Source organism: Malaya genurostris, chromosome 2 (genome assembly GCF_030247185.1).
Source record: "Malaya genurostris strain Urasoe2022 chromosome 2, Malgen_1.1, whole genome shotgun sequence".
NCBI classification, from domain to species: domain Eukaryota; kingdom Metazoa; phylum Arthropoda; class Insecta; order Diptera; family Culicidae; genus Malaya; species Malaya genurostris.
Genome location: NC_080571.1, coordinates 335,008,492 through 335,021,503, shown reverse-complemented (window position 1 = coordinate 335,021,503; position 13,012 = coordinate 335,008,492). Strand labels below are relative to the sequence as shown.

Genomic DNA, 13,012 nt, shown 5'->3' with positions numbered 1-13,012 from the left:
AACGATACAAGTTTCGTGTTTTACTTTTGTCGGATCCCGTATTCTTCTTTCTATTCTAAGATAATTCTCAAACACACGCGATATCTGTTGCTGGACTCTTAAGTATAGGAATTTTCTGATGATATATTGTTTCAGTCCTGCAATGATAAGTATTACATTTATTATTGAGACATGCTTCATTTATTACCTAGCTTGGTTCACTTAGAGGTTTACCAGAAGGTTATGCACAGAATCTCAGGTAATTTTTTTCATATTTGTCGGGAAAGTAATGCCAAACAAAATCGTCATTGGAATTCTGTTGTGAACTGACTAAACGACTTTTATTTTTCTTAGTTACCAATAACTACCTTCGATACACATATGGTGCACATATCTTCTCTGATACATGATCGAACGAGTTGAAGATATCCAGGATACTCTATCTTGAGCAGCCATTCTCCAGTTCCTCTGCACTCATGCTGCACAAGCATCCTTTTTGATGGTCTAAAATGAGGTTCGGCAATCTTTTGAGTCGAAAAAGCCACAAACGTTATTTTCAGAATTTCAAACTTTTTGAAGAGCCATAATTTTTTCTAATCAACAGTTCATAGCACTTGCAGAAAAAAAGTTTCTTTATTTTATTAAAAAATTTTATTTAATTTAAATTAATTGTGTTGACAGGATTTACTATAAACATTCGTTTTTTTTTTTTTTCTAAAACAGTGCTGAAGTAACTCGTGTCAACAGTTTCAGTGGTTTTATCTCAATATCGCTTTGGAAATTGAAAATACAGTATTTTACCGCTCTGAAGACCTTGTATGATTTTATTTTCGCAACAAACCAATTGTTGTTTGAAAACATCGGTTGGGTTTCCTTTCCTTGCCGTTTTTTAGCTTTTTCCCTTGGACTGTTATCATTTATTTGGGGTTAGAGTTCAGCATTTCTAGAAATTATCAACAGTAAAGGTGGCAAAATATTTTTAAGATATATTTAAATTATATCGATATAATTTTTTATATCAAGACACTTTTCAATTCTAAAAACAGATTTGTGCTAGATGACTGGATTATATCGACAATTCTCAGCAACGAAATAGAAAAACTTGAAAAAGCCAAATCGACGAAATATTGATTACCGAACACTAGACTCAAACACGAGTACTTGAAAATCTGCCTCTTTAAATGACTCGTATAGGGTATATCCACGATTTGTATATTGGGCATTCCACGCAAAATCAGCCACCCAAAATGTTTTTTTCATCTAACTATTTTTTTTCGGTAAAGAACTCGAAAATATTTGACACGTATTTTTTTATTTCAATATAGTGCGTAAAATTTTCGAGATAGGTTTTTTTGAAATTTCGTGTTCTCGAAAAAGAGCCTTTTTTCAACAGCCTATACTGTGAAATCTAATAAAGATACAAAAATTCGTCCAAGACATGAAATGTGCGTTTTTGCCTTTCTCATATAGAAAGGTTATGCAATCACTGTGAAAACCGACTTTTGAACCGAGGCCCGGAGGGCCGAGTGTCATATACCATTCGACTCAGTTCGTCGAGTACGCAAAATGTCTGTGTGTGTATGTGTGTGTGTGTGTGTGTGTGTGTGTGTGTGTGTGTGTTTGTGTGTGTGTATGTGCATATGTGTGTATGTAACGTTTTTTGCACTAACTTTATGGGGTAAAATGTGCAAAAAAATGAAAATATGTGTTCTAACTTTTCTCATAGATGGCGCGACCGATTTTCACAAACTTAGGTTCAAATGAAAGGTCCTGTGATCCCATGCGTTATTCCTGAATTTCATCCGGATCCGACTTCCGGATCCGGAAATATAGGGTAAAGTGGGTTAAAAATTTTATACCATCACTGAAAAGAGCGAAAAACCGTAAAAAGTTTTCTAAATCGACCTCAAATCTTTTCCAATTGATAGTTTTTATCAGTAGACTGTCAAACAAATCTATTTCGATTATTCTTTTAAGAAGCGAAGAAAAATAATTTTGAAGAATACCACAGTATTATATATGATAGTTTGATTGATATGAGAAAGGCATCATTACACCACTAGGTGGATTAAAACAGGTTTTTCTTTAGCTTTCAAAAAAGGGATTCCATAAAACAACCTATAAAGTTAATATAATGAAAACAGTTAAAAATTAATAAATAAATAAAAAAAATTCAAACTTGGGCCAATTTTTTTCTTTTTTTTTTTGAAAAAAGAAGCCTTAGGGATTTAACTCAATCTTGGCAAAGTTTCAGAGTGGAAAGATCAATACTTCCGGAGCAGTGAATTTTTCAATTACGACCTCGGATTCGCTCGGATACGGGCTCAAAAGGCTATCCGCATTATGCCGATCCGACCGATCCGATCTCTCCGGCGTTGACTTTTTTTCTGCTTCGGCTATGGCTGAGTTGCACACGCATTCTTTCATTGCTCGAAAACAAATTTCAAATTTGGAAAAAAAATTGAAGAGTGACGAAAGCTTAATAATTTGCGATTTTATGGAAAATCCATAACCATCCATAACTGGCTTTCATTGGAACAACGACCAAGCAACTATATTCCCCATTGTTTTCTATTATAAAATGAACAGCAAAATCGATCATAAAACATTAGTAATTATTTCTGATTCCAAGAAACATGACGCAATAGCTGTGTATGTTTTTCTCGAAGCTCTTAATCAATATTAATACTATCCACATATACGCAAGTGCATCTATTTTTCTGACGACGCTCCTCAGTAATTCAAAAATGTAAAACACTTTGCGAATATTTTTCATCATGAGCATGATTTTCATCGTTTTGCAAAGTGGAATTTTCACGCGACAGCTCATGGAAAACGGTCATGCGACGGTGCTGGAGGAACTATCATCAAATGATCAATGATTGTCAAATTTTGACCACGAAAGAATTGTACGAGTGGGCTAGGAAAGCATCTTCTCTACCCAATATTTCAGTCATATACAAATGTTCGAAAGATTATGTAAAAGCAGATAAATTTCTTAAAAATCGTTTCGAAAAATGTAAAATAATTTCTGGAACACAATCATTTCACTATGTTGAGCCGCACGGAGAAAAGGAATTAAAAATGAAAGTTTTCTCTTCCCATCAGGACACGATTGAAGTATTGAGTTTTTGTAAACCAGAAAAACCAAATCATAGAAAAATTGCAACACTTTATGTCACCATTATTTTATTACTCATGTAAATCCTTTGTTCCAATTTTACTCGTTTTCTGCTAAGGAAAAGACGCACATTTCATGTCTTGGACGATTTTTTGTATCTTTATTAGATTTCACAGTATAGGCTGTTGAAAAAAGGCTCTTTTTTCAAAACGCGAAATTTCAAAAAATCATATCTCGAAAATTTTATGCACTATATTGAAATAAAAAAAAATACGTGTCGAATATTTTCGAGTTCTTTACCGAAAAAAAATAGTTAGATGAAAAAAAAAATTTGGGTGGCTGATTTTGCGTGGAATGCCCAATATTCATTATTAAAATCCGGATATGTTATCAAGTTAAAACATTACAACATCGTTTACTTTTCTAAATCCACCTTGCTCCCCAAATGTTTCCGTGAGCGAAGAAATTATTGTTCGTAAAAATCATATAAACTGTCAAAATACATTTTATGAGCATTGGAGCGAAGACTCGATCTTATTATTGTATCATTTTAGGAAGCAGCCTAAAACAGAGTCCAATGATCGTAACAAAAGTTAGAATCTGAGTAAATTCTCCGGCCAAATGTTTATGAGGCCACGGCTCGAGCGCTTGAAAAATTTTTTTTGGCAAGCGATTTGCAACTTCGGACAAAAAACTCACGTTTTCACTGGAAATAAGTCTATAAATTCCAAACTCTCCAGAGAAAAAAAAAGCCCCAAAAAAAGACATTCAACACATTTTGGCTAGATTTGAATTGCTAGGGGATATTTGAATCGTGTCGTAGTGTTCAAAAGTTTAAAAGTAAAAAAAATTGTTATCAAATTTGCAATGTTAAAAATTAAAAAATAATACTCTCTGGGATATATAAAAAATTTTCGTCGTTTCATGCAATTCTAAAATATTTGGCATCAAACATTTTTCTTTGCTGTTTCGGATATCTCTAGATTTTGCTATGTCCAGAGAGTCGCTTTTTTCAATTTTGAAAATAGCAAATTTGATGACACTACAAATTAACGATTCATACAATTCTATGACATTTATGTCGTTTTCGTTTTTAAATTGCACTACACCGGTGTAGCGAAAGCTGCACCTAAACCGTTCGTTTTTACCAATTGCACTACACCAGTGCTACACTTTTTCTGCACCGATACCACTGGTGTAGCACTCATCAAAAGTTTGGTGTAGCTCTGTGCAATGGAATCGTTCATTGTAGTCAATGGTTACTGTTTATGTTTTCGTCATTTTTGTTCGTTTATTCATGCCTCAGTGTAGCACTGCACCGGTGTAGTGCAAATTAAAAACGAAAACGCCATTAGTATCAACAAATAAATTTCGATATAAATTTGCAATGCTGCTGCCCGCTGGAGAGCAAAATATGAATACTAGATTATTAATAAAACCGTTTGGCACGAAACGAGCTGATTTGTGCAAAAATTTCACTGTGCCGTGAAGTCAAATTATAAAACGACTATAAGAAAAAAAAGTGATTAACGTTTTTTTTATGATTCGTTGTTTTACTAAAACTCTAGAAATGTGAATATTATCTTCTTGATAGTTATAGTTATTGCTGTCATAATGCACTGAGACAACGGGATTGAGGTGTGCTGCCACTTCAAATTAAGACCGTTAACTCAAACACCAAAACTGTTTGGAAATTTTCCCGGCTTAAATTTTTCATAAGCATTCCCCATACTATAGTTTTGAAGGATTTATTGGACGAGATTTTGTGTAAATGTTTCTCGAAACGACCTCCAAATTTCTTCAATTGCTTCAAATTGCAAGTTCGGTTATTTATTTTAGTCCAAACTTCTTCAATTGGCCCAAACTCGATTCGAATTATATCAACCCAGAGTATTCCGAAATTTCAAATTATTTGCATTTGAGTAACTATGAACAGTTTCGTCCAATGTATTCGAACCATCCCGTTTGCTTCTGTTTTTAAATTGCATCGATTGAACCGAGATTTGGGAACTCATCGACACGATTTTGGTTGTATTTTGCTTGAATCATTTGGCTTTAAAGTGCGAAGTGTACGTGTGTATCTGTTTTGGGGAAAAATGTTGAGATCGAATCAAAAACAATTGTCAGATGGTTCATTTTTACGGAACATTCACAGAAATAAAAGACTTGTTCCTAAGCTAAGACAGATGCTAAGTTCAGGAAAAAATAAAGAAGGTGCAGGAACAAGTGCAGAAAGTACAAAACCAAGTACATAAATGAGGGAAACAAGTATAGGAAGTATTGGCACAATTGAGTGCAGAAAAAGGTACAGAATGTGCAGATGGTACAGATATAAGTACAGAAGTTACAGGACCAAATACAGAAAATACGTGAGCATGTATAGAACGTGCAGGAAAATAATCTGAAACAAGTACAGAAAGTACAGGAACAAACACACAAATTACAGAAACAAGCACACAAAGTACAAAATAAAGTGCAGATAATAGAGGAACAAGTTCAGAAAAAAGTTAAAAGTTCAAAAGTTAATCGCAAATGTTGTCGAGACAACAATTTTGAATGGTAAATTAGAAGAAGAAAAAGTTTTCATTCCACGCATTCCAATGATGCCCACTGCTATGTTATTTCAATTTGAACGTCATTTTCTCATCTGTTTAACTTTTCTGTTACCGTCAATAATCGTTATGAGTCTGTAGCGTGAATTTAGAGTTTTTTTCGGATGGTGAATTGTTTCGGCAAACCATCGGTTTTATATATTTTGTCCTGTTGTCCGCGATGTAAAAAGGTTGGGGCCACTATCATAGAGCGTTATACGAATATTTTTCTACAATAATCATTAAAATTAATGAGTAGTTTTGATTTTCTACATCCAATCTAATATTATTGCGCTACGAAGTGTGCAGGGGTCCGCTGGTATATCAATAGTTTTGAATTTATATTGATTAAAATGGTACCTAACTATGAAAATTCAAGTGAAACTTAAGAAGGAAGTTTTTGGTAGAAAATAAATAAATCATTGGTTACATTAATTACATTCAAATCCAGGGCCGCGAAAAAGGTGTTATTAATCATTATGAATCAAATTCTTTTGATTGTCTGTATAAAATATGGAACCCTATGAGTGCGGCTAATGACGGAGTCATTACTTATCATGAGAAAGTAGCACACGAAAATGATTAAACGGACATTAAAATGAATAGTCAAGCTAAATGAAATGAGATGGAAATGTCCGACATTCAACCGCAAGTTTGAAAGTAAAAATAAATATATGATCTTCTGAGCAAGTTCATGATTTTTCAACTCCCAACGCCCTGCTGGCTAGAGACTTATCACAGAGCTGACTCACTTTATGACTCTGGAACTTTCGACCTTCTCACATTTTAAAGTTTCACTATTTTATCTCTAGCGAATAGTTTCGTCTTTTAATTAAAAACTTTGTCTGTTCTTCAAATGTTTTAATTGGTAAAATTCCTTAGTTTCCACTTCCGTTCACATCTTCGTGCGTTTCCGGGAAGGTGTACTCACCGAAGAAAAACCGAGGAAAACATTCACTCCATGCCACTACATCAGCCAGCCAAGCGTTCGCGTGCACTCGACTCAGAGCGACGGTTTGGTTTCACTTCGCTCAAATCGCGTGTAATTTTAGCGCATAAAGTTTTGCTCTTGGAAAAAACATAATTTCGTTGCCATTTTTCCAGGAGCGAAATGTTGTCGTCATGTCGAAAGTAACTATGGCGTTGGTGTGAGATTATGGAAGCAATTGCACCGGCACTCGTAGTTAGGAACGAACGTCACCAGCCTTGGATGTAATGTTGATGCAAGCAAACACTCTGCAGCACGCCGGGAGAAAACTTAAATTAATTAATTCGTTTACTCAAGCAGCTGTGTGTAAAAAGCGGCAGGGAAAAGTGAAGTGTTGCATTTCTTTCAGTTACAAGGCGAAGGCGGAAACGTGGGACGGGAATGATGGAATGGAACGAAAGCGAAAGTAAAATTACGTTACGCTCTTGTGACAGACTGACATGCAGAAGAAGTGCCGTCTGTCGTCGGTATCAAGTCGTTGAGGTTGTCCCGATTGAAGATGACGATGAGTAATTAGAGTCGATCGTGCGGCGGGACGCTGATGCCAACATTTACGGTCACCAGCCGGTTTTGAAGGGTCAACCATTTAAAACACTCGACTGTGATGAAAAGAATGCATGTCCGGTTCAACTGGCAACACTGATTTTTCGTTGTATGGTTTATTTGGAATTTTTCTTACAGTAGCTGTAAAGTCAATCTTAATTTGTGGAGGATTTTGTGCTTGATTGATTGCTATACCATCGTCGTTCTTCAATTTAGTTGTTTAAATAATTGCCACCACGAGATTACTGCTCGGTTCACAACGTTGTGAAAATTGTAACTAATTAAACTTGTCCTTCTCAGTCCGTGCACCCCGAACAGAAAGTGAGTGCAGCTGTTACTTTTCGAGCAACGCGAGTTTTAAAAAAATTTCAAACTGCGATTAAATTTCAGTTTGGATGATACGTTTTTAATCTGTTTTTTCTCTTCATTCTTAAGATATTCAGAAGTAAAAGTATAACCTTCAAGAACGAAACAAAGAGTGCCAGCTGTCTAGACTAGACGTCCTTGTTGGCGGTGCTCATCGCAATTGCGACAGCATACTTCAATGCAACTCCTTTATCCCATACCTACTGCCGGAGGGGGGCAATTTATGCTGCAAAATACAACCATTTTGCTGTTTATTTAGTCATGGATGCGTTGTTGTACTGCAGAAGTTCGATTGCTTTTCTTTAGTTTTCCTTGTGTGGATCCTGTCGCCAAGCAACCAAACAAGCCAAGTTCCGACTCGTTGTGCGGAATCATTTATCCTGCATAGCCTACTATTCTATAGTAACGCGTTTTTTTTCTATCTATATTCATTTTCCTTCCCATTTCAGTGATTTACGCCCGACGTCGCTGGAGAAGAGCCAGGAGATTTGTCGTCTACGGATTTACGAGGTGTATGCCTGGGGCGTGCCGCTTGTGATTGCCGGCGTGGCAGCGATTCTGGACAATCTGCCGGACACCGTCTATCTGCGGCCGAGGTTCGGCGAGAGAACTTGCTGGTTCTATGGTGAGTTTCCAGTTTGTGCTTGTTTGCTTTTGGATAAGTGGTTTTTGATAGACTACGTATGTTTTAATATTTTTTTTCGGGTAGGATTTATGTTCGATCTTTAGATTCATTTCGTTTTCGCGCAGAGCAAACCGTGTTCAGCGGCCATCTTTTTATTAGATGAAATATGCCTTAATACAATGGTTGGATCAAATAAATTTGACCATTACAAAAATTACTTATTCAGTTTATGATTTCAGTTTTTTACATCTGCTAAACACTTTTTGGAAACTTGTCAATAGTCCAAATAGTTCGAAATATTTTTACGAATAAAACTTGCTTTAGATAGAATTTGAACAAAGACAATTGCCTGTATTTCAGTAATTTATTATTGAATTCAAGATCTTTTTTATACAAATGTAGCGTTTTCTGCATACTTTTAAGAAAAAATACGGATAAAATTATTCGGCACGGTTTCGAAGGAATTCTCGAATTTTTCCTGTAACACGGTTCATTAGGCGGCGCACACCTTCTTCGTCCATCGTTTTAGCTATCTTATTCTATCAGGTCAGGGGTGGCATTATGTATCTCGATTCGACTGAAATTTTATCGAATCGACCACGTTTCGTATTATGGTTCTCGATTCGAAGTCGATCATCGAGCTTCGTTCGACTTCACTCGAAGAAGTATTAGATTATCGAGAAGTTTTGGCATTATGGAACCAAAACAATCGAGCTCGTAAACGACTGAACTCGATAAGAAATGGTCGAAAGCCTTATTACTATCGACTATGAGTTTTCGAATACGTTTCTTTTTTATTTAGATAGTTATCGATAACATCTTAGATTTTCATAAACATATTAGTATTGATAATCTTAATTTTAATGCATTGTTTTGTACATCGTTATATATATTTTGTGTGTTTGGCATATTATGTACAAGTCGAACCGTTTAAAAAGCATATTAATTAAAAACTGCGTGGTGTTTACTTAAAATAACAAAAGTAAGTCGAAACTAACCTATGCCCAGTAACTGTAGTTTGTAATAAAATTTCTGAATCCTGTGGACAGAAAACGTCGCTCAAACGGATTGTAGGAAAAAGCTTATTCGATCGATAACAATGAGCAAATAATGTTTTTACCCATATATCTAACTCAAGTAAATTGAAAAATTTGTCCAAACACCTTGAAAGTATTTAGAATATGCAAAAAGCATCACATTCTCGTGCTATTAGCGTGTATTTGACTCTAGTACCTAAATAGATTATGAACACTACAAAGAATGGGTTGCTCCTGGTATGTTAGCTAAAGCAATATCTCCTAATAAATATGATAAAATACTACAAAGAAAGTTGCAAAACCTACAAGCCTTTGATTAAAACTACACATATGGATGACGTAAATTGTATTAGACTTGAAACAATACATGAAAACTACAGAATTTTTTTTATTATAATTTTAAAAGTTCATCGATAAATTGTGTACAAGAACACGCTTGAAAAAATTCTTTACGTTTTCAAATGGAGTGGAAATGAATCTGCTTCTTGATTTAAATTTCAGAAAAGTGTTCATGTTAATTTCGAGCGGCAACATAAAACCGCAGTATTACAAACAGTTTGCTTCTTTACAGTACTTGAACTGAATAAATGTAATCGAAAATACTCAAACAATAATTCAGTTTAATTTTTTCATGATTGCAATGTATATGGGTTTTTTAACCTATGTATGTTATGACCAGAGATGCCAGATATTTTCATAGAAAATCTGTATTGATTCGTATAAAATATCTGTATTTATCTGTATTCGCTAATAAAATGACATTTCTACAATACAATTATATTAAAAGGTGTTATTCCAATAGATTATGGTTATAGAGTGGTAGATTAAATTTCATATCTTATATTATATTCATCGACGAAAATTTGTAGTTTTTTCCTATCAACAACAATTGAATTATGGTGCCATATACTTGTCTAATTTGAAAATGTTCACTTCATAAGTTGAGATGGATTTCCAAAACCCAGTATGGAACGTCAAGTCAGGTAATACAACTATCAGTCTGGCAATAGTGTTTCATGATGCCTTGTCTAACTTTTAAGTTCAATTTAGTTACAAAATTTAATATAAATGGATTTCAGTGTTCTTCATTAAATATCTGCACAAAAAATATAAATTTTTTAAAAAGTGATTTGTACGTTGATTCCTAAACGTTTATCTCGTCATTGCAATCAAATACTAATAGATAGCTCAAATACTAATAGATAGTTTAATTTTTTCCTTAATACTTTTGGTGAAATCTGTATAAATCTGTATTAAATTTAAGAAATCTGTAAGAAATCTGTACTCTGTATTAAATCTGTTTGCGCATGTAAAAATCTGTATAGAACAGATAAATCTGTATAAATGGCATCTCTGGTTATGACAGTTCGAGCAGTGTCAGTCGAAATCTAGTACCACATTGTTAGGATCTCGATCACGAGGTCGAAAGCGATACGTAATGCCTCAGTTCAGTCGAATCGACTTCAAAAATAATCGTTTCGAGCAACTCGATTCGAGATGCATAATGTCAGCCCAGGTCATCTGATTGATGTCTTTGACGACCTTTCCCTTTACCTTGAGTCTCCTCTTCATGATTGCCCAGTATTTCTCAATAGGGCGGAACTGGGGGCAGTTGGGTAGGTTATGGTTTTTCGGAACAAACTGGACCCCATTCTCTGCATACCATTCTTGAACGACTTTGCTGTAATGACAGCTTGCCAAATCTGGCCAAAACATTACGGGATGGTCGTGGGATCGAATGAACGGCAAAATTCGTTTTTGGAGACACTCTTTTTGGTATTGTTCCGATGTCGTTGTCTTATTTGTAACGAAAACTTTCGTTTTTTGCCACAGCTGCAAATGCCCTGCCAAATCATAAATTTTTTTGCAAATTTGTCGGCAAGAACAAATTTAAATTTGGCTCATCCCCCCGAGCCGTTGCCAAGTAAAATTTTTTACCTGGGATTTGCCCGAAGTCAGCCTTGACATAGGTTTCATCGTCCATCAGAAGACACCCGTCGAACTTGGTCAGCACCTGGTCATATAGTTTCCGAGCACGAATTTTGACCACACTATTCTGTTTTATGGACCGATTTGGCCATTTGCTAGCTCGATACGACTTGATTCCTTCCTGGAGTCGAGTTCTCCTCACGGTACTATGGGCAGCACCGAATTTTCTGGCCAAATCACGGTCCGACAAATTACGATTCCTCTTAATCGTCTTCAAAATCTTACCACGCAGTTTCAAGTCGACAGTTCCACTTTGACGATTGGTTTGAGACGTCGTCGTCAATGTTTCCTTATACCGTTTGATAACGCGCCATACGGTATTTCTGGCAATTTCAGCTGTTTAGCTAGCCTAGATGAAGACCACAATGGATTTTCCAAATAACTGGGAACAATTTTCTCCCTTCTTTCGGCTTCCATGTTGATTGTTTACAAAGTATAGTCGATTTGCGGAATTTCAAAAATCATACGTGAAGCTGACAAAATTCCCGACACGTGGGCGCAAAGAACTTTCAAATCCGTCCACCAGGAGCGCCACAATATGAGCAAAAGTTTGTTCCAATTCTAAATGACGCAAGCTTTAGTTTGGTGACTGTTTCGCTACGGATTGTAGCCTAGGTAACTTTTTCGGTTATATATCCGAAACTGGAAATATTCGCCTTGAGCCATCCAAATTTATTCAATTATCTAATAAGGCCATTGTACCAATAGTCATCTTATTAGTACAGTCGCCATATTATTGCCGATTACTCGACTTTCAATCAACGAGTTGTGAGATATGTCGGATACAATATTTTCGCTTCGACTCTAAGAATCACAGAAAAAGTATTTCAAAATTCGTTCAGAACTGATGGTTTTTAACTACTGGAACCGGTGCTTGAGTAGTTTTCAAACAATCTTAAGGTTGCGGAAATCGCATTTGTCTGCCGTTTCTGTAATTTGTCGGTTAGGTCACTTTAACGATTATATTTTCGAAACCGGAGTGTGAATGTGAATTTTATCAATGACCCAATATTTACTCTCCAGTGGGCCTAAACCTGTCGAAATCGGTTTTGATTCTGGCATCAAACTTTTTTTACGAATTCGGTTCTGTATGCGAATTTTCAATTGAGATTTTTTTTTTCAAAATTCTTAGAAAATTGGGCACAGATCAAATAAATCGGTCACTTCTTCGATCGAATCTCCGAAATCGAAAATGTTCGCCAGGAGCCTTCAAAATTTATTCAATTATCTAGTAGTAGTTTTCAAACAATCTTATGATTACCGAAATCAAGTTCTTCAATAGTCTTCATATCGTGATTAGAATTGATTTTAAACGAAGGGGGTCGAAGTCGGCATTCGCCCCGGGCGCAACGTTTTTTGAGGGACGGCAAACCAATCCTGCTGACCTTTTTTTTTTGCAAGTCTTCTTTCCGGAAATGGAGTTCACCATTTTTCGCTCACTAAACCAACGATGGGGGTGGCAAATCTTATTTTGCCTCGGATGCCAAAACCTTGTTTTTTTTCTAAGTTCGACTGTTTCTCGAAAAAAGTGAAGCGAAGTATTGAAATAGTTGAACATTGAAGCAATACGTTGTTTATACTGTTATACCAGACTGATTAGCCAAATTTGATGAAAAAAAAGAAAAAAACATCGTAATGATCGAGATGCTAGTTCTAAAAAGAACCGATTATTAAAACTTCTTCAATGCTTGAGAATGTCGAAGACATTTTCCTCGAATGCGAGGGATCAATAGAAGAGCGATGAAAACAATTGCTTTCTCTTCGGGTTGAACG

General features: G+C 35.6%; 1 protein-coding gene across 7 annotated transcripts in view; it reads left to right on the top strand.

Annotated features, from left to right (window-relative positions):
• LOC131431671 (probable G-protein coupled receptor Mth-like 1) overlaps positions 1 to 13,012 on the top strand; it is a 312,811-nt gene that overhangs the window by 276,947 nt on the left and 22,852 nt on the right. For all 7 annotated transcript variants that reach the window (XM_058597523.1, XM_058597521.1, XM_058597522.1 and 4 more), the window contains exon 5: positions 8,038 to 8,213. In XM_058597523.1, the coding sequence (XP_058453506.1) occupies positions 8,038 to 8,213 (176 nt within the window). The remainder of the gene's footprint in view (positions 1 to 8,037; positions 8,214 to 13,012) is intronic.